The 22655-nt window shown below is 38.8% G+C and overlaps 1 protein-coding gene across 5 annotated transcripts in view; it reads right to left on the minus strand.

Moving 5' to 3' along the window:
* Window positions 1–22655, minus strand: part of CARMIL1 (capping protein regulator and myosin 1 linker 1) — a 194852-nt gene that overhangs the window by 31377 nt on the left and 140820 nt on the right. For all 5 annotated transcript variants that reach the window (XM_086740524.1, XM_086740527.1, XM_086740528.1 and 2 more), the window contains exons 25-29: window positions 20587–20715; window positions 20192–20323; window positions 16174–16349; window positions 14046–14133; window positions 10958–11107 (exon numbers count right to left, since the gene is read on the minus strand). In XM_086740524.1, the coding sequence (XP_086596650.1) occupies window positions 10958–11107; window positions 14046–14133; window positions 16174–16349; window positions 20192–20323; window positions 20587–20715 (675 nt within the window). The remainder of the gene's footprint in view (window positions 1–10957; window positions 11108–14045; window positions 14134–16173; window positions 16350–20191; window positions 20324–20586; window positions 20716–22655) is intronic.

Here is a 22655-nt window from a genome sequence, read left to right on the forward strand (position 1 = left end):
TCCATAAGTGAATTTAAGGAGTATGTTTGTTTATTTCCTTCCCTTCCTTAAAGAGCTGAATTTCTAGAGAATGAACTGTTGTTCAAAATTAATTCAATTAGTCTCATCTAAACCAGCCTGACCTTTAGAATTACTTTGTACAGCAACAGTTTCTGAAAGGAGTAGAACTGCAGTCAGATAAGCTCAATAGATTTGCCCTTGAGCTCATTTCATTTTACTAGCCAAGAAACCTTTACTTTTCTACTTGCTGAAATGTGGCTCATGTACTCTGTGATATTTCACCATGTATTTCAGCATATTCTTACAATTAATATTTCTGCACTTGCATCTTTCAAGTCATGTAAAATTCCTGCTAATAAATATTCCTGCATGTAAATATCCAAAGCTTTTATTATGAAGAGTAAAAAAAAAAAACCAGATGCATGAATTAAACTGAGTAGCTCCTAAAACTATTAAACTGAATCTTTTATTTCGTGTTCTGAATGAGTACCCTGCCAGGAACTCTGCCTGCAACTACCACCTGCAAGAGAAAAAGCAGTTCTCCGTATCATCAGTTCTGTTTTCTACTTGCTCATGAAGAGCCGAGCAGCGTCTTCTACAGCAACTGGGCTTTAAGATTAACAAAGAGGATGGTTCCAACTAATTTATTTTAGTTAAAAACTAAGTGTAGAACGGAGAGCTGCTGCAAGTCAGGTGGCACAAACTATCTCTTTAAGCTTGCTTGTGGTTTGTTACCTCCAGCTGGCAAACGCTGATGCAAAAATTAATTTGTTCATGACATAAACTTCCACACAGTAAGAAGAAGCAGCTCAAACTCAGCAAATAAGGAGAAGTGGACAGGAGTTTAAGGTATTCTTAGTCAATTCTTTACAGACAGCTACCATTTGTATCAGGTGCCCTGGGCTATAATATCATTAAAGCAAGGTTGAGGCAAGGTACTCCTGAATGGAAGTGTTCAAAGTCAGGTGGGACGGGGCTTTGAGCAACCTGATCTACTGAAAGGCGTCCCTGCTCCTTGCAGGGAGGTGGACTAGATGACCTTTAAAGGTCCCTTCCAACCGAAACCACTCTATGATTTTATGAATAGGAACTGTTGTATCTGCCTGCCCTACAGGTTCCCCGGACTGAGAATCAACACAACTTCTGCATCTCTCCTTCCTTCTGACAAACTGAAGTGAACAGCTACCAGAAGGGCAGTAGTAATCCAGACAAAAATCACCAGTCATCTTCTCACCATCATTAGACCCTTTGGAGTAGATGACGCATTGCTTGCGCTGAAGCAGTGACATTTCAAAGGAGAAGCACTGCAGGGAGACTCATCACAGTGAATCAGATAACAGTTTACCCCGGACGGGGAAGTGGACTGACTAGTAGCCTCCCTGCCCGGAATTATGATGGGAAGTTTTACCTCTGAGAACTCAGGCATACTTGAGCTGCTTTTTTTCTCATTGAAGCTTGTTTCAGAAATCTTTCCAGCACGCAGAGTAAATCTTTATATCATTCAGACACTTTGAGATATACTTTGTGCACCGAAACTTTAAAAAAAAAAAAAAAACCAAAAAATAACCTTCTGAATTTTAAGCCCTTTCAGGAACTACTATATCGAGGTATCTCCCTATAAAAAAAACAGGAGATAACTTGATAGGCAACTGGTAAATATTCTAAGACCTCGTGTGGGAAACAAAAATACCTGAGTAGAGTATTTGAGTTTCTTCTCTAAAACAACCTGAGAGAAAGGGTCAATCACAACTACCCAAGAGAGGATGGCAAAACTCAAAGGCTGGTCTCCGGAGTGCCAGCACCTAAGTGTGATACATGATTTAAATAATGCTGCCTGGTCAGACAGTCACAGGGCAGCACATGAGCTTAGGAAGGACAGAGACACCGTGAAAGAAGAGGAAGTTGTCTACCTTGCAAAGCAGGACTGCTCACCCGCAAGCGTGGAATTAAGTGCTGGCTGACAATACTGCAATGGATTCTGCAATTTCTCAGAGACTATGGACACAAACTTCCCCTGGAGTATCTAAATACCATGGCTTTGAAAATGACTCACAGCTAAAACGTACAAGGTAAAAAGAGGTTCGATCAGCTTTGAACAAAACTACCCTGACTTTTCAATCACTTTGTCTTTCTGTCTTGCTCATCCTTTTAGTTTTCTTTACCATGTGCTTACTTGAAGGTTTTTTTCACCAGTTTAAGTGCTTCAGATCAGTATTCCAATCCTGTCACTACTGACCTAAAAAATACACAGTAATTTCATCTTTACTCACATGAAGTAAGACATTACTGCAGAGATGCGCCCACCACTGTGCAGTGAGGCTTCAGCTGACCTGAATAACGTCAGAAGAAATAATCTATTTACCTCTAAGTTCTCTGCACTGAGAGAGAGATGTTAAGAGGAAGTCTGATAAATTTATGAATAGGATTGTGTGATGCAGTTGTCAGTGACAGCAGGGATGAGGTTTGATGACTTGGAAGCTGTTATCTAGCTTTTTGGCACTATGTATTCTTGTCAACTACATCCTGGGCTGCATCAAAAGAATCATGGCCAGCAGGTTGAGGGAGGTTACTCTCCCCCTCCACTCTCCTCTCGTGAGACCTCACCTGAACTACTGTGTCCAGCTCTGGAGCCCCCAACATAAGAAGGACAGGGACCTGTTGAAGCGAGGCCCTCAGAGGAGGGCCACGAAGATGGTCAGAGGGCTGGAGCACCTCTCCTGTGAGGACAGGCTGAGAGAGTTGGGGCTGTTCAGCGTGGAGAAGGGAAGGCTCCGAGGAGACCTTACAGCAGCCTTCCCCCCCTGCAAAGGGGGCCTACAAGAAAGCTGGAGAGGGACTTTTTACAAGGGCAGATAGCGATAGGACAAGGGGTAATGGCTTTAAACTGGAAGAGGGTAGATTTAACCTAGGTATATAAGGAAGAAATTCTTCACTATGAAGGTGGTGAAGCACTGGAACAGGCTGCCCAGAGAAGCTGTGGATGCCCCATCCCTGGAAGTGTTCAAGGCCAGGGTGGAGAAGGCTTTGAGTAACCTAGTCTACTGGAAAGTGTTCCTGCCCAGGGCAGGAGGGTTGGAACTAGATCTTTAAGGTCCCTTCCAACTCAAACCATTCTATGATTCTATGATTTTATTTATTCATTTAGAAGTTCTTACTCCAGTAACCCAGCTCAACCTAACCTCCTTCTCCTTGACAAAATACATCAAAATCTAAGAGTACTCTATAACTGCCTGCCCTAACACAGCCAGTTGTTAGGGCAACAGTTCCTCTCTCCTCTTCCCCTGAGCAATTCTTTATCCCTGCAATATGAGGTATCAATTTTGCAGAGCAAAAAAATTGCAAGCCTCCTTCTGGGTGAAGCGAGACCCATGAAGCACTCGTAGTGAGACAGACTCGTGCTTGTGCTATTTTCAATAGGCTCTCCAGATTTCAGAGTAAACAAGACTCCCCCATACAACACAGATAAGTATCTTGTCCCAAGTTATTTATTTGAAACATTGAAAGAATCAAAAAGCAGTAGAAAGGACCATGCAACCTATACAGAAAACTCCCCAACTATTTGAGAAGGTCAACTTGCCAGATGTTAATTGAATCAAGAAGCATCGTGGCTACAGACAGACGTGTGCTAAAGAAACCACACTATTAAACCACTATATTATTATTATTCTCATGCAGTTTGCTGTTATTCCTCTGCCAAAGGTTACAGAGTCTAAATTTTGGCAAGAACTCCTCCAAAGGAGCTCTGCTAATCTGCCATGGGAAATAACAAGCAGGTTCTTATAAACAGAGGCTGTGGAAAGATGAATTCTGTATCTCTGTGCTGAACATCAACTGACTCCACAGCTCTGCTGGCAAAAGTGATCGCACAAACGTGCCCTGATCCAGCCTGTGCAAAGGGGCTTTCTCTTCATAATGTGTTAACTTTACCTGAAGTAGGTAAGCGAGAGCTTGGGTGATCCTTACTGCTGGCCGTATGGGCAAGTGCTGGCTGGCGGGGCAAGCAAACCCAGGTAGCAATGGTCATCTCTCTCACCAAGTGGTGGATGGGTGTCCACCCGCAACAGCTATCTGGTGCCTGCTGAGATGACCCTGCTCACAGCCTAGGCATTCAAATCCTTGCTAGCAGAGTGGTGAACGGTGGCACTACCTACAGAGTGCATAGCTATACGTTCAAGACCTTTCTGTTTGCCACAGACTAACTCCTTAGCAGTAAACTCCCTCTTAAAACCACTGCAGGGAAGTTACATTCTCAAGACCAGTGTTTCAGTGAGTGCTTTGTTACTGAGCTCTCCTTTCAGTGAGGCTTTTCCATGACACATGAAATAAAATGATGGAAACTCAGTATCAGTGAGACAACTACTGCCACAAAGGATGTAACTGCACATCCTCCCCTTCACCCTCAATACAAATCTGGGTCTATTAAGGCAGAACAAAGCATCAGTATTATGGGAAGACAAGCTCCTGATACAGAAGTGCTACCATGCAAACAGAATACCCAGCAGCTGCATTTCACAATTCTCATTTTAACCTAAGCAGAAAACAGTCTCCAATTTTACGCTACCTTTTTTTCTTAACCAAGCATTCAGTACTGTTATTAGAAGCAGTTTATCACATTCTTCATTTACTTCATATTGTGCCAATAATGCTCCCTAGATTATGAGAAACAGCTTTGAACTCTAAGAAATCTCAGCTGGTTTAAGAAAAACATACTATATATCAATTATCTATCACCTCCTTCCACTTAAGAGACCAAGAAAAAGACATTGAAAGCCAGGTTTCTTTTAAAGTGTTTCAGCTGGGAACACGTAACCCTTCACGAGCTTGAAAGAGACTGTAGTCTGTACTCTATATACGTAACAGGCATTGAACAAACATGGATAAGGACCTCTAAGGGCAGTGAGGATGCTGCAAAATTATATATAAAGGAACCTAGGAAAAGAAAGGCAACAAATATTCACAATTAAGCTTAATGTAATCACAATACTAATGGTGAGGCTAACACACAACTTGCAAATGAAGAAGATATTCATAGGTTCTGTGAAATTATCACAACAGCTCCCTTTGTCTCTTACTTTCTCAGCCATAGCACTGCATGCGCAGGGAAGGGCTTAAGGAGCCGGCTGGCACTGTGCTGTGCCCCTCCTGGTGATGTTTTCATAAACCATCCTAGTTTGGGCTGAGTCAGAAATATTACCGGACTCCCACTGAAGTAGATTTGCTCACATGCCTGTGACGGAGCCTTTTCAGAAGCCAAGAATACTCTTGCATTCCATAATGCCAATTCCTAGCTTCCCACAGAGCGCTGTATTTACTACACATCAAAGGCCCATTTCTGCTAATGCATACAACAGAGAAACTCAAGTGTCACAATCAATTTAATCCGGCATCCATCCCGCCTGCTGCCTTTGCCCTCATCCCTGCTTGCTTGTTTCTGCCGCTCAGGATTTGTTTTGTGAACTCAACCGGAGGACTAATCAGTCTGTAAACTGAGCTGGGAAAGAAATCCTCCGTAAAAAGCTTACTTTTCAGCTGAATCAATTCCCACACCCAGTTTGTAGTGAGGCTGTGTGAACACAAGTACGAGTGTGAGGGTGTGGGCAGGCAAGAGCGAGCTGGATACAGGGGAAACTGGAAATGCTCTTTTCAGCAAGAACAATGATTTTTGCTGGATTAAGCCAGTCACAGAGCTAGAGCTTTATTTATAGCTCAGGAGAACACACAGAGTCCAACAGGAACTGGGTTTTTTTTGCAGCAAGCATTCTTTCATCCAAAAAGCTGACCATCTATGCCTGAGACAATTCTGCTGCAGGTGAATAGAGAGCAACAAGAATCAGATGTGGTATTACGTCAGGGCATACCACAGAATCTCTACTTTCATTTTTCTTCCTACATATCAATGCACATGTACATGACTCTGTACCATGATCTTCTTCCTCCTCCAGGGAAAGCAACTGAAGGGGTTTCAGTTGTTTCAATTCTAATTTGTTTTGTATGAGAGGGTGGGGAGAGGAAAGCTTGCAGGTGGTGCTTTATAAGTTTTCTTTTTTAAAAGAATAAATTTAATTCTGGGGTGTTGAGTGCTATTTCTCCCTTTTCTCTGAAAAAACTGAGGTCTATACACTCCTCTTCTTTCAGGACCCATGGGTTCATAAGTCTTAATCTGGATACTGGACTAATTGATAGATCTTTGACAATGGCTAGTTAGTACATTTCCAGAAAAAAAACCATCATCAATCTACGAGCATTCTGCTACCTCTGCAAATTTTCTTCTCTACTGTACAGGTGAGATCTATTGTTCAATAAAGATTAAAACATGAATATATTGCTCATGAGGTTATTTTTTTTTTAATCCTTCCTTCATTAAAGTCATAGAACCATCTCTAGCGTTAAAATTAGAAACAGATGAGAAATGGCTAAGATTCAATATTCATCACAGGCAGTTCTTTTCTATTAGCTACAAGCATTTCTGCAAACACATAATTTACCACCCAAGCATTTCAATCTTACACTGAAATACTTTAAAGAAGATTTATAAGCAAACTTGTGTATTACAATCAACAATTCCTTTACATGTTTCAAACAGTTTCCTACCATACCTATGCATAACACAAATAACCTCTGCTTTCCTCTAAAAACAATACTTATTCTGGTTGTATGTTTATTTCTATATATAGTAATAACATTATATTGCTGAAATTGATATTTTAAAGATGATGAGTACACAGATTTCTAGTAAAAAAAAAAGCTATTTCTCTCAAAACTATTCTTTAAATAGTGGCTCAGCTCTGGTGATCTCCTTTTAGTATTCTGGAAGCCAAACTAACATTCAAACAGCTTAAAAAAAAAAATCTTTAGAACATAACTGTTAAACAATGTCTAACAAAGATGCTCCATTAACTTTTGGCGGGGAATTAAGCACTATTTAATATCTCTTACTTCTGGAAAGAACTAATGGCTATGAAAGAATAAAGTACAACTAGAAGCATTACACAAAATTAAATCAGTTAGTATCTACTTACACAAGTACACATACCAAGATATATGATATTCAATCTCAGTAAAAAAGGCTGTTTTATTTAAAGTTAGTTTTAAAATGCATGCAGTAGTTTAAAATGTATCACCTGTCAAATACGCACAGAAAAAATTTGGAGAAATCACACTATTTTATGAAGTTAATTCATGATTGAGTCTGAGCTTTGAAAAGCAGGCCATGGCTTTTCCTTTAATCTGAGAGCAGTAAGTAATTTTCTGCATAAAGATTTTTCTTTCCATCTTACTTGCACACAACTTTTATCTAATGACTTATTAGCATCAGCACAGCTCTAATTAAACACAGACAACTAAGACAGCTGTAGATTAGGGAAGCATCAATTTACTGCATTGCGGCTCAGGGAGATCAGAAACTCTCAGGTCCATAATGTTCCAGCTATCACATCCTACGCTGGACCACTCAATCACTCCCAGCGTTCTTCAGAACTCATTTAACAGACTAGCAAATTCTGGTATGACTGACAAATCTTTCATATTATGAGCTCTCAGGCTACTGTTAAAGGCTGGATGAGAATCATATCCTAAGTTTGATTTATCCTAATAAGCTTTAACTGCACAGTTTGGTATTTATTAAGTCCCAATTCCCACAACAAAAATTTCTAGAAATAACATTTAAAAGTCTGTTTTTCACTGGTGCATTTCATGGGCCTGTTTGGAACAGATCTTTCATTCTGTCTTGCCTGTGTTATTTATACATATCAAACTTCCAAGTGGATGGATGGCAACTCTCTACCCTGGCAGGGAAATTCTCCCAGCCACAGCCCCTCTGCACCCTGCTTGAGAAGAGGTGGGCAGCCTGTGAAACACACCAGGGCCTGTTTGTTCGCTCTGCCACCAGCACTGGAGCTTCCAGATCCCTACGCTGCCAGTCCAAGTTTTATAGAGAAATCTTCCTGTCTTCCACTTTCAATTCACAAAGAAGAACAAACAGCTCATAAGCGTTTTATTACAAATACATCTACCTCACTCATAGTCATTCACCTAGCTTTAGTGCTATATAATCTACTTGTAATTATAGAGCCAAAACTGAACCTGGATCTAGTTTTTCCCCAAAGTCTTCAAATACAGCTTCAAGGGAGGCTGGTGAATAACAACATGCTGTTGTCTACATTGCCTCAGCCAGAATACTCATCGTTGAAGAAAACAAGAACAAAGATAACAGGCTTGCTGAAGATAACAGGTTGCAAAATGAATCCAGTTTCACAAATGGAAAAAAAAAACAGCTCCCCCTCAACATTGGTCCAAGCTCAGTGCCTCTCCTGTAAGACCAAAATCTCTTCTTCCCCAGACATTTTGAGAACTAGGTGGAGCAAAGTGAGAGACAGGGCTTAGAATAGCTGAATTTTTCCTGGCATCCCAGCAACATGATCAGCCTCATCCCACATTCCATCGTCTTTCGGCAATAGGAGATAAGGCTCCCAAACACGCGCAACACGAAGCTGCAATTCAAGGTTTCAGGTTTGAGGTTTGCAGAGTACACAGCCAGGTGCATCATCTACTTACAAGGCTAAGACCTGTTTTATCATCACACTTTCTAATTAGTGCTTAGGGATTTCCAGCGGCCATACAAGGCAGTGTTCTGGACTAATGCCATTTTAGAAGTGGGATCTAAATAGCTATTTCTCACTTAAGAGTAAAAATAATCAAAGGAAATTAGGTTCACAATTACAGTTCATAAAACCATACCATTTTCTGGTAAAACCTTTCAGTAACACAACTGTTTTCTGCACTAACAGCTCACAAAGCATTCACTGATGTCCCTTTCACAAGGTTCCTCATTCCCATGCAAATATCTGTACAACACTTAAAAGCTGCCAAAAATTAGGTTAATATTTCCAAGATGATATCTGAAACACATAGGATTTTTCCCATAGCTAAAATACATCACTTGGAAAGTGCCATCTTTGAAGTTACTAACTTCACCCAGAAGATGCAAGAAATCCATTCTTAAGATGCTTTTAGTTGCAAAAAAATCCAGTAAGAACACTAGCCCAGTAAAAATCTCTGTATTACTCAGCATCTTGGGACTATCTATTTATCTATATATTTTTACAACAGCAACCAATATCACTTGCACCCAGGATGCAAAAAGCAGCTCTTAAAAATGGATTACAGTTTTTAATAAATGGATTCTTTAGCACTAAGATTACTGCATCATGTTTATTTGATGCTTTATTCTCTTCAAAAATTAGATATTGATGAGAATCTGGGTCACAAAGGTATTTGCATTTCTATGCAGGAGGAGGGCAAATGAAGAGAATGAAGAGAGAAATAAACGCTTCTGAAGATAAGTACAGTTAGCATCTAATGCATCTTCTAAAGAGTGCAAGCATCATCACATTTCCATTATTTTAATATGACCAAAGTGAAAGATAACAGTACAGCGATATGATCTTTTCATATAACCATGGTGATATGAGATAAAGACAGAAGTTATTTTTTAAATTTCCAGTATTATTATTCTTAACAGGCTGCAAGAATAAATTTAAAGGGGGAGAGTGGGGTGTCAAAATGAGCACTTAGCTTATTTTTCTATACATTAAGCCAGCATACAAAAACTAACTTAGAGGTACAGGGTTCAGATGCCACATATTTTACTGGGATGTCTCTCTCTCATAGGATGTAGGGCTCAAAATGATTACTGAATGTTGGCTACAGGAAAGCTTCTGGAATGTGACAGTACCACCAATGAGCCAGATGATGCCATCAACAATACATGCCTCACAGGGATTTGTGATGTTCATACAAGTATTGTATCAAATTAAATCTTGGTGAAGAAGGAGATTTGGGAGGAAGAGAAAAATATTTTAAACTGATATTTCCAATGTAGGTGTGCTTTTGTTTTATAGCTAAGCAAGATCAACAGATAGCTGCTGCAGAAAGGAGCAACCCTGCTCCTCCTTCTCACGAGCTGTACTTATCTGACTCTGCAGCAAATCTACTCAGAGAGTCGAATCAATAAAACTTCTACAAAAAGATGCAAGCAGTTTTTCTGCCAGTTTAGCTTCCTGTGAAAGCACATGGCCAAGGAGCCAGGTAGAAGGACAGAGGAGAAAGCCCATCCCTTGCAGCAGTGACCACCTATGAGACTAAGTTCCAATAGAAAAGTGCTCCCTGAAGTACCTGTCCACAGCAGAGTTCCTCAACAGACTGAGCTGGGTGGAGGGAGATTTGATGTTGTAAACAGTTAGCAACCCATTTATTTATAATTCTGTGGATTTACACCTTGCAAAGAATCATTATATGGCATGGAGCCATCTTTACACTAGAAGTCCCACATGGGATTTTATAAGGCCCTTCAGTGATTTATGTTCAGCATTTTTACTGAATCTCACACTCTTAACTCAACTACTTTTGAAAAGCTCGCCCTCTAGGATCACTTGCAGCCCAGGCTCAAGGTTTTAAGACTTCTTCCATATATTCAAAAGCTAATTTAAAAAAAATTAACTTATTTTCATGGTCAAGAATATAAGTTCCAGGCAAAAGTATTTTTTGTCATAGTCCAGAGGAACCCCTGTCAAGCAGAAAGAAGATAAAGGCAGAAAGCAGTATGTTGTCAAAGGATAGCATGGTCCAATTTATTACTGCAACTGAACTTCTATGAAACTGTGTCCAGTGAAAGACACGTTTACTGTATTAGCTTGATTGTAGCAATGTATGCAAGACAAAGGCCCTTGGGTAGGTACCACAAAAGGAGAAGTGAAGAAAAAGAAAAAGCTTTTCCTTTACTGAACACAGCAATATGCAACTCAGACAAAATGTTCACAAGTTAATGCTTATTTTTTCTAGAAGCCAATTCCTAACTTCAGTTTCCCGATACTATGAAATTGCCAAATAACATTTTGAAAAACATTTTTCTTCCAGTTATTTGCGTGCTTAACCAAATGGGCTGAGGAATGTGTTTTACCATACAAGTGTCCAGATCCTCCAAACGTTCTATCTCTGTCAGCTCCTCAACCGTGATGACAGAGCGTTTAGTTGGTTTTTCTTCAGCTAACTCAATTTCCAGTGATTCCTGCTGTGGAAGTGGTTTGCCACGTCTGGTCAAATGGTCAGCCTGGAGGCAAGGATAAAGACATATCAATCAAACTGTTAAAAAAGGCAAACCAAATCCAACCAGAAAGCTTACAGAACTTAAGTGATCACAGATCCTAGAAGACAAATTACAAAAGCAAAACTCAGTTGTCAGTGTGTCTTAATCTTCACACAGGGTTTGCTTTGGTTTAGTTGGTTTGGGTTTGGTTTTTTTTTCCTCTTTTTTTGGATGGAAAACTCCTTCCATCACACAATCTAAGAGGAATGGAAAAAAAAAAAAAGAAAAAAAAAAAGAAAAAGATCAGATAAAAAGCCATCTTATTTTTGACTTATAATAGTATTATGGGGCTTCCTCAGCATTTGTCCTGTCTTTATATAAAGAAAATAAAGGGATGGAAGAGAAACTTTGTCCTGGACTCTTTTTAAAAAAATAAATAGCACAAAGACATGTACAATTTCAGCTAATATAATTTTAATAATCATTAGATGGCCAAAATGTTACCACCTGCTATTCAAAAAACAGGACAGCTTTGTTAATTACCTCAGTTCTGTTTCACTGAAGAAAGAGGTAAGGGTTACCATAAAAAGAAAAAAAAAAAAGTCATCATTGATAGATCTATTCGATAAGATATATATTTTTTTAAAGTATCAGAAAGAAAAAACTCAAATGATAATAAAATCCATTTTTAGACCTGCATAGCAAAAACTGTTACTAAAAACACAGAGAATCTTACATAAACCACCCTGGATTGTACTTGGAACAGAGTGGATTCCTGTTGTCAGGAAAACAATGAAATATTTTCTAGTTCAGTTGATAACTAAAGAGAATATTAAATAATATCTGTTAAAAGCAAGTATTTGAAGATCAGCTGGCCTAAATCAGATAAACACAGGAGCCTTCAAAGGGGCAGCCAGGGAGAGCTATAGTCCACTGCTTAACACCAGCACGACTCCAGACAACCAGTGGATTGTAGTTCTGTTAATCATCAAAAAAGGGTAAACAGATGACCTGAGTCAATTATAGCTCAGTCTAGTGTCTACTCAGGAAAAACAACTGGAGAGCTGTTACGGATTTATCTTTAATCACACCAAAATGGCTAGAATAATAATTATTGCTAATCATCATCACATTAGGCAAACTCAGGTCTTGCCGAACAAGGTTTATTTTCCAAATATGTCCCAAAGGCTACTGTGTCAATGCAACATACACAGACATTTGTAGCTGGCTGAATTAGTAGCACATGACACTCCAGTTTAAGGAGCTGACACAGAACTGCATCAGTGCATTTAACCCGTGCTGTATGAAGAACTAGCTGCTAGCTCTCAGATTGCAGATGTCAGTTGAAGAATAACACCGACAAATTAGACAGAAGTTCCTCTACCAGCATTTTTGAGACCTGTACTCTTCAATGTTTCCATCAGTGCTATACTATCTGAAATAATCTGTAGCTAACAGAAATCCAGGAGAGTTAAACAGTGAAAGGGACATGGATCACAAAATAAATCAAGTCAAATCAAATGTACAGAACAAATTTTCCTTAGGAACTGAGAGCACTAGCAATTAGCTATGAATGCAATTATGAAAAGCAGCAAGTGTCAAGCATCCAGAAGCCATTACTGGGAGGGAGGTTCAGCAAATTCAGTCCTGAAAATGAGCTACCACTGAAACTCTGACAAAAGGAAGGAATTCTTATCTCCTTGGCTATGCAAATATAAGGAGTAAACAATATCAGGAGAAAAACAATTTCACTCCTATATACAGTGTTGGTTAAAACACTGGAATAGCCCGTCTGGTTCAAGGGACTGTAATTTTAAAAGAGGCTTTTCAAGCAGCTGGAAAAAGTGCAGAGGGTTGTTACCAAAGTGACTCAAAGGCTGGAGAAAATCCCTTACTGTGCAAGAGTCAGGGTATGTCCAAGTTGTGCAATGCCACTGGACAGAGACAGCCCACTGCTCATGCCAGCTGAGCCTGCTCCAGCACCAACTGGAGCTCATTACTGTGGCCACTCACACAGCAGGCTGAAGCTGCTGCATAGCTCCTGAGACCAGAGGTTGTACCTTCACACAAGGCTGCTCTGTATCATGAGGACACACCCTCAAGTAACCCAGTCTTTTAATTTATTTTTTTTTAAAAAGAAGAAGAAAAAAAAAAAAAAGAGTGATTTGTCTTCTATGTATGAGGACTTTATAGCAGAGAGGAAATAAAGAGAAATATATATGGTTCCCTTATCTCGTGGGGGAAAGCATCTGAAAAAAATTCATGACTGCAAGCTGATGCCAGAGAAATTTCAATCAGGAGAATGACTACCCACCGGCTTCTTTAAAAAAAGAGTACTGGATTCTCCTTACAGAGGCCCATTGCATTAGAAATAAAAAATGTTTTTCTGTGGATACACAGTTGTTTATTTCTTCTACTCTCGATAAAGCAAGTACATTTATAATAAATGTGTCTCCTGACAGCTCAACACCTTCAAATAACAAACAATGTTTCTTTTCCTACATTTCTACTTCTTTCTCTTCCAGCTTGATACCTACATTTCTGAGGAAGCCTCAAGATGTATTAATTCAGATAATAAGGCCTCAGCAGTTCCTCCTCTAAAGAATTAAATTTTACCTCTCATTTCACAAGTAACCAATCATCTCACCACGACAAGTACTGGCACTATCCTTAATTAATGACTCAAAGTTGTATCTTGATGGAATTTTTAGTTTTAGATCTGACAATAGTGCAAAAGATAATAGGACAAATACATAATGCAGCCTCTTCCAAGGCTGTACCTTCCTTATAGCAAAGAGACAAGAGTCCCATGATCATATTTCAAAAGATGTCAGTGATGCCAATGAAAACAAGACCAATTTCAAAATAGAGCTGTGCTAATGAGAAACTGAACAAGTTATGAACGTAAATGGCATTGTTGAGATACCCAGCATATTCAGCTATCAACCATGCTAATACTCACCAGTTTGTGATGGCAATGGGAAAGTGCATCCAGGATTTCATCTACCACTCGGTCAGACAGGAAAGAAGCCACTGTCAGCTTTACTTCACTGTGTGAGGATTGAAAACGAGACAGAGAAACTTGTAAGACACGCAGGAGAACTTTGTCTTTACTACACGTTCAACAGTGTGACGATTATCCACAGTGCTGTCACTTTATTTGAAGTAAAACATTAGAGGGTGTCAGGATACATGACTGCAGGTTTCAGAAATAAACTTATGAATCACACAATAAACACAAGAGCCTCTGTACCATATTTAACCTGCTTCTAACATTTTTCTAAGAGCTGAAATTAAAACATCTGGGTAAGAGTGCTGAATAAAAACCACATGTGAAACTCAGTAAGGAACACTCCACCGCTGAAGTCAGAAACAGGAATCTCAGAGGAATGGGACTGGGACAGCGCTGCCTGTTTAACACAACTGCACTGAACAACTACAATCCACTTATTTCCTCAACTCCTTTTTATGTTTGTCTGCCAGATGAAGGACAACTGTACAATACTTGTTCTCCAGTCTTTGCCATCACAACTTAGCTTCCTCTTTTTGCTCTAGGTAACCACTTTCTGCCTCAAGAACTTCATGTCAGCCATTCCTGTTACACAGACGTAAGTGGAACACCAGCACTCTCTGCACACTGAATTGTGGTTTCACTGGTAACTTCCTATCAAGGAAATGTGTATCTTGAACTGCTCCCTTGGGGTCCTGTCTTGGGCCACAGTACAAAAGGCTCAGGCTGTGGGGGGCAACTGATTTGCAGCACGTACGCCTGAGCTGCAGCCCAAAGCTCCATCTCTCCTGCCTCCACACAGTTTCAAGGCCAACTGCTTCAACTGACACTTCCCAGCAAGTAACATGGTTTTGTTTTAAGGTTTTTTGTGTGTGGACTGAGTTGCATTGGATTAACGAAGCTATTTCTCTCTGAGGCTAGCACTTCTGCTGCAGAAATCCTGGGCAAAAGGTCAGAAACTCCTTGGCAAGGTAATGCAATTCATAGGGAGGTAGAATGGTGGCCAAGCCATGGTGGGAAGAGAATGAGAGTGAAGAGATTTCCTTCAGTTACCTACTTATTAATTTCAAATAATATAAGGCAGGGAGGGTGACAGTGTGGCACCCTCACTCCACCAACAGCTGCAGCTTCTACAGGTGGAAGGAAGAAGGGGCACTATTACTGTTCTCAGCGTCAAGATTTGTTTGATAGGACTAAAGTGAAGAAAACTCATTCCCGGAACCATTTTAAATACTCTGAAGGCATAGCTGAAGTATTTAACACCTTTTTCCTGCCAGTTTTGCTGCACTGTGCAAAACTAATTTCTAAGTCTTACTGTTTTCTTTTTTGGCAAAGATATTAGCATCACAATGCAAAATGACACGCTTTTCCATCAAGAGGAAGGAAGGATTCCTTAGCCAAATTATGATAACTGCAAAGGTTTAAGTACAGGTCAATCACATTATACTGCATAAATAGATTCTCTGGTATATATTTAATACGAAAAAAAAGATACAGTAAAAGGTAAAAGCCTTTTTTTTTTTTTTAAAAGAGCAAACTAAGAGCTGTTTAGGGTAACTGTTTCTGCTCCAAGCTTGAGGTCTGAATATCCAAGTTTCCATTTTTTAAGTACGTTTGTCTCCTGTGCACAACTCCCACACAAACAAAAAGTTTTAAAGTGATTGCTACAGCTACAGGACACAAGACCAACACAGCAACAAAGCACTGTTAACATGCAAAGCAAGTGCAATTTCCTTCTATTACAGTAATGCAGCGTTAACTGAGAACATAAATAGGTTTCTAAAAATGTATCAGTTATGCAAATGTTATTTCTGTACTATAAACTAAAACTTTTACTAAATAAAAGAGAAGCAGAAGAATTAATTACCAAGTTAACATCCCTGGAGATTCCAAATATTTGAATCTCCTGAATTAAGTTCACCAGACATGCAGGACAATTTCCTGCTCTTTGAATGCCTTAACATAGTTTCTTGTGAGTCACAAAAGCCTTCCAAAAACCTTCTGCTACACAAATACACATATACACAACACAAAATCCAAATTCTATACCCAGTTTTGTTAGATTAGTCTTTTAAAGTACCTAATTTTATTAAGGATATCAATTCCAGATTGCTCCAAGAGGACATTTTTCACAAAAGTGCGTGGGATGGAAATCTTCTCAGTGCTAGCCTCAATCAGGTCTTCACGGATGCGAGCTTTCTTCATTACATTTGGGCAAAGGTTTTCCGCTGCATCCACCATAGACTCAAGGAGTGTCTGCAGCATAGTAAGCAAAAGCTAACGTCAGGTATTGAGATTTTCATTAGCTGGAAGATCACAACATTGTTCTAGTGCATAGCACTATGACACTTTCAGATTTGTAATTTTTACAATTTTTCTTCCTAATTTCCAATCCATTTTGCAATCTAGCTGCAATATAAAAGGCATTTTACAAAATAAAGCTAAGGAGGAACAACATACTTGTTTTGAAAACAACCCACAACTGTACTTGTTTGCCTTTTCAAATATAAAACATTTACATCTTTGTGTGTTTAACTGTCAGAATAATAAATTAGATGCCCCTGTGCACCCACCACGGCTGCCTCTGCATACTGCAGAAGCAGTGGATGCTCTCCCGCAGCTGCCTTCGCTCCAAGCTGCACCCTGAATCAACAATTTTCATCAATACCCCAGACCTGCCAATTTGTAAGAGGCATTAGTACCTGAAGAAAGGAGACTCATCAGAACCAGACATGCTGTGCAGGGCTGGAATATACTAGCCAAACATTAAGTAGCTACAAATATGATTTGCAGTGGGCATACAAACCTTTAATATATGGATCTCATTTACATACATGGAAGTCCACAGTGAATCTTAAGTAAAATCAATAATTTTTATTCTTTTTTTAATGACTGATCAAAACCCCAAACCAGGACAGAAAAAAAAAAAAAAACAAACCACACACACTCTAGAAACAGGACCATGTAACTCCCCAATCCCCTCAGCTTTATTTTTCTTAAAATAAAGTCTCCCTGGCTGATGGTATAAAGTCAATCTCTTGTCTCTTAGACTTTCTCTTAGAAAAATCTTTCATATATACCTCAGTGCTATGAAGTTATGTTATGAAGCCGCTTTCAATTGCATTAGATTTATCTCCTATCTGTGCTTGTGAGGACAGGCAATTCTGGTTTAAATCCTATTTTATCACCCAATGGTTTCTTTTCCAAATCCCATCTCTGACTAGAAGGCTAAAGAGCCCTCATTACAGCCACAGGTGAGGGCTCACAGTCCCTGACATAATCATTCATGTATGAACTTGTCACGAAAAGTGCAGGTAGCTCTAGTGTACACAAACAGGGATCAGGATGAGACAGAGAAACATGACTAGTGCCCTATATCTCTGAAACATCTTTCCTCTAATTGCTTTCAATTTTCATACCGAAAAAGGCTATGTAGGACCACAATCAGTATAAAATAATCAGCTGGTCATCTGGAAAACTACATTTTAAATTCATACTGTTTTATCTACATGCTGATATGTTGAATTGCAACTGCAGTCTAAGCACGGTCTTTCAAAATGGATTATGTGAAGAAATGCTTTGTGAAGGTGTCAGAGGGAAGTAGGAAGAAAGACCGAAACCTTACCAGAAAATTTCGAAATTAATTTTTACTCAAAATCCTCAGAGAATGTGAGATTTAAAAAACAGAGTTTGGATCTCTTCTTTAAGTGCACAACTGAACATAATTTCTTCAACTGTTGACTTCACATGATTGTTATCATATCTTCAGAAACCATTCCCTGTCCCCTACTTCCATCCCAAAACCTTTCAGTGATGGAAACTCACAGCTACCAATATTGACTGTGGAGAGGCAAACATTTCAGTCATAAGACCACAAGTGCCAGTCAGCAGGCATGCAGAAAGAAGAGAAAGAAGTCCTGCCCACTATCAATGACTCTTGATATTCAAGAGAAAGATACAGTGAGTAAAAGGACTGGAGAAAAAATGGAACAGGTGATGGAGCCAACAAACCCATTGCTCTAGAGATGGAATTTAGGAGGAATACTTCAAGCACTCCTGTCCTTATAAAACAATAATTTCTTGCCTAAACACCATTTGTCTTGCCTACTTTCCCTTGGGCCTTTGTCGAATGAATAAAGCATCTTCAGGTTCTGTGTGTTCACAGTGATATCAAGCAGGAGAGGAGAAAGGGCCTTGCTATGATTTCTTCTTTGGCCAACTCAACCCACTCGAAGATGTTGCTTTTCATTATTCTACCTTCTTCCTTCTCCATCCTCCCCTTCTTTGAGGTTAAAAAAACCCTTCTTATTTACCTGAAGAGCATTCATTGACTTTACCCAATTTCCAAACATTTATTTCTAGAATCAGGCTCTGGTTGCTATGGAAGCTAAAAGTCAAAACTCCACTTACAGCACACAGGATGTTTTTCCCCCAACAATTACAAAAAGAACCGTGCTTATGTGAGCTTCTTTATCTATCCTCACAAATAATAAACTACATATGATGTTTTGAATGGACCTAAACAATTGAAAAAAAAAAAATCCTAATCCATGTTCAACACTTTCTCCTCCATGCAAAGTACATCATCATAGAACTTTAAGGAAAATCTTTCAGTCTTAAGTGTAAAATTAATAAAAATGAGTGTTGCAATCTACAAAGAGCATTATGACTTCATAATTTCTTGTAAGGCACTTCAACACCACATAAATGAAAAGTAAATTTAAAAGTTAGAACGGCTGAGCTAAAGTGCCTTTTGCTGTAACTGTGTAAAAGCATAAATGGAAGACCCATTAACGCAATCTCATGCCAGGAACTATAAATAACATTCCAAATGCTGAAGAAGCACTTTTTACCCCCCTCCTTCTATAAGAGTCTCCAAAAGGCACAGGGCTTATTTAAGTGCACGAGCCCTGCACGAAGGGCTGACCTGACTATTCCCATCCCAATAACAGCCTAGAAACTCCACTGGGAAAAATCTTGTGGATAAGTCACTTTCATGTCTGCAAAAATTAAAAAAAAATGATGAAAAACCTTAACCTTATTTCACATAATGGAGAAAGGGAGGAAAACACTAAGAATTCAACACCATTTTCCTCATCAATTTTTTAATTTCGAAAAAGTAATTAGTAATGTGGTATTATTACTGTTCTTCATTATATTCCCACTGACTGAAGCATTTTCATGTTGTTTCAACTGAAAGATGAACCTTCACTTTCAGATTCTTTGAAAAGTTTAAATATAGCAAAACACAGACAAGGTAGCTTAGTCATAAACTTACGTTGATCTCAATTGTCTCAGAACCATATTCTTAAACTCATCAGTTTCCATACAAATCCAAAAAAAAATTTGCTGAAGTCTCCCCACCTTGATGTCCTCCTGGACTGATACCTTTGCACATGCTGTATCGATGACTCTTCCTTGCTTATTATAGTCAGATCTAATACAATTTAAGGAAGAAGTTTCTGAGCAAGAGCTGGCTGAACACCCAGGCAAGAATATTTACTGATCAATGATGTCTATTTCAAGAACTGAGATTTGACAGGCAACTTGCAAAAAGATTTCCTGTAAAGCTGCTTGTACTAATTCTTGGGGGACTCTCAACACATATAAATTATCCAAACCAAACAGTTAAAGTGGAAATTCTGCAGCAGGTTCAAAAGTGGTCACTGGGAAAAAAATTCTGCAATGAAGTCTAGAGAAAAGCAGCTTTCACTCCAGTGGGACACCTTAACTAGTGAGTACTTTTCTCCAGGGCACGAGACTTTTTAGGGTGCTTGAGAGATTCCTTTATTAAGGGCCTAAGGAGCAACTGATGTCTTCCTTTTCTAGAAGATAAAATAAGATGATAATAAACAGTATATGCTGCTCCTGCCTACTGCAAACACTAAAGCAATTTTTTTCATTCCAACCAGGCAAGTATCCAGATAACAAGGCATAAAGTTATAAGAAACTAATAATGAAAAGTTAGCTTAGAGACAAATATACTGAGAAGTGGTTGAAAAAAAAAAAAAAATTTGGCACATTTGCATTTAGCAACAGAAAATCTCAGATTTAGTTATTTCTGCTTATCAGAGATGGTAACACATCTACCCACAGACCTTAAGTTGCTCATCCACAACCCTTGTCACTTCTCCAGCCATGGACTCAAGTGTCTCTTGGATTGGATTTGGGAGTGAACCATTTGCTCCTGCCCAAGAAGCTCCACCGAGGTGATAAAGATTTGGTAAGAGCTGTAAGACAGAAAGAATATCTTCGGAAAGTAGGCGCATCACTACCTGTCTTCAAATTCAGACAAACAGGAAGAAATCTCTCTGCTAAATCACAGTCTTTAAAATTAGAATTACTTTGCCAGTTCAAATACTACCTACAGCTGATCATCTGAAGAAAATACTCTTTTGTGACACACTGTTATTTTAACTCCCAAAAAAAGATAAAAGCTGCAAGTACACACTGAACTGCTCTCAGTATCACCAGTATGCTGGAAAAGGCTTACTGTTTTGGAGTTCTTCGCATCCCGCATAAGCCGTTCTGCACATTTGACATCTTCCTGTACAGCATCCACACCACAGTTTCTTAAAGAGTTGAGATGATCTTGCACTTTTACACATATTCTGTCAATCATCTACTTGAACAAAAGAAATAGAAAAGATAAAGCATCAGAATGTTGGTTAAACGCAAACTGAATTCAGTCCAGGTAGCAAATCAATAGTAGAATGATGAGATTTGTAGTGACAATACAACAATCTGGAAATGCATGATCAAAGCATGGAGATATTTCAACGCTACTGAAGGAAAGCATTGTATCTCCTAAACACACATATAAACATTAGAAAAGTAAATAAAATAAAATTTTACCATTAAAAAAAAAAAAAGCTTTGGAATATTTTCCCCATGGTTACCTTCACGATAACTGCAAATAACCAACAACTTATCCAGTTCAAGTGTTGTTCTACTTTTTGGATTATGTTTAATGCTGAAAATGTTGTGGATATATCCAACACTTCGCTCTGAAGGTCCCTGAATTGTTAAGTTCAGACACTAAAAGAAAGCTCTGTCCTTATCCATTCAAATACCAAGAGAAATTTCTCCTGTCTAAGCAAAATGCAATTGCGCAGGCTTTTGGAGAATTCTTTCAAAATTTATTCCTATGTGCAAGGGAAGTACAACTATTAAAGCAGAAGTTTCCACCAGACTTTTCACAGTGGGATAAATTGAACTCAATCTGTATCTGCAATACAATTCATTCAACGTGCTGCAAACACAGGGCAGGTGGTGTATCTGTATCCTTACAAGACAAACCAATAAGAATGCCTGACATATAGTTAGTTTTAATTAAGATATATGGGGCAGGGAGATATAATTGTTAAAAATCTTTATCAGCCCACACAGCAGTCATTAGAATTGCTTGTTTGACACTCTGAAGCAACATCTGAGTGCACGTCATCATCACAAAGTCTGGAGTTCTAGTGTCTTATGTCACTAGCGATGGGAACTGAAATAATTTCACAGCATGCTCCTTTTCTGCTCCACATGATTCTTCCTCTTCAAAGGGTTTTGAGTGTTTTTGTTGTATAAGTACAAAAAGCTAATTAATTACTAGACAGTGGAAAGTCTCATTGGGACATCCGGACTGAAAAAAAACCAAACCCCACTCTGGGAATAATAATGCAATTTCACCATACTAACTAGAGAATCTTTTCCAGCTCTCTTTTAGAACTGTTTTTAAAATCCATCTTTATTGTACACAATTTAATACAGAAATGAGTAATTTTACTCTACTTTCAAAATAACAATAAATCACATTTACTGAAACCTGATGAGTGTGTGGTTGTTGGGGAAAAACACAACTAAAACCACCAAGCTATAAAAAGAGCTAAACTTAATTCATACGGAGTTTATTAACTTAGGAAAAAAAGGTGGCATTGGAATAGATAAATTACTAAAATAAAACAAAGTAATGCTGCTCTTGCAGTTTTTAGTGCCAGAACATCTCCACGTACAATTTTCTCTGTCAAGAGGTTAGAGTATAATTTCAGATTCTAGTAATAAAATTCTCTCCCACTAAATTTTAATAACATACGTAGAAAAAGGACACTTTGAATTTTGATTCACCAACAAGAGGAAATGCAGAGAACAGAAAAATTTAATTGACTTAGCTGAAGAGCAAAGCAAATGTTACTCTCCAGTTTTCTGGAGTCTCCCATTTGCATGGGAACACAACTGGTGCAAGTAAATATGGAAGTAAATTTAAAACAAAGGTTATGACAAGTTTTGTTCTGCTTACACCACATTGCTTCAGTGGAGTACTGGAGCTGAAAACAGCCCTAAGGGGTACTGGCAAGAAATGCTCTAGAACCAAGAGAATGGTGAGCTGCAACAGAAAATACCTGTAGTCCTCTCAAGGAAAAAAAAAAAAAATAACAGAACCACCCATGGGATTTACGAAATCTGGTAGTGGTTGACAAAACAGAAAAGCTTCCCAGCGTCAAGCAGTATTTTGGGCTGTGTTAGACAGGAAGCCTTTTCAGCTGACCTGACTGTAGAGCACAGACTTCTACCTTC

This window comes from Chlamydotis macqueenii, chromosome 2 (genome assembly GCF_036417535.1).
Source record: "Chlamydotis macqueenii isolate bChlMac1 chromosome 2, bChlMac1.mat, whole genome shotgun sequence".
Lineage (NCBI taxonomy): Eukaryota > Metazoa > Chordata > Aves > Otidiformes > Otididae > Chlamydotis > Chlamydotis macqueenii.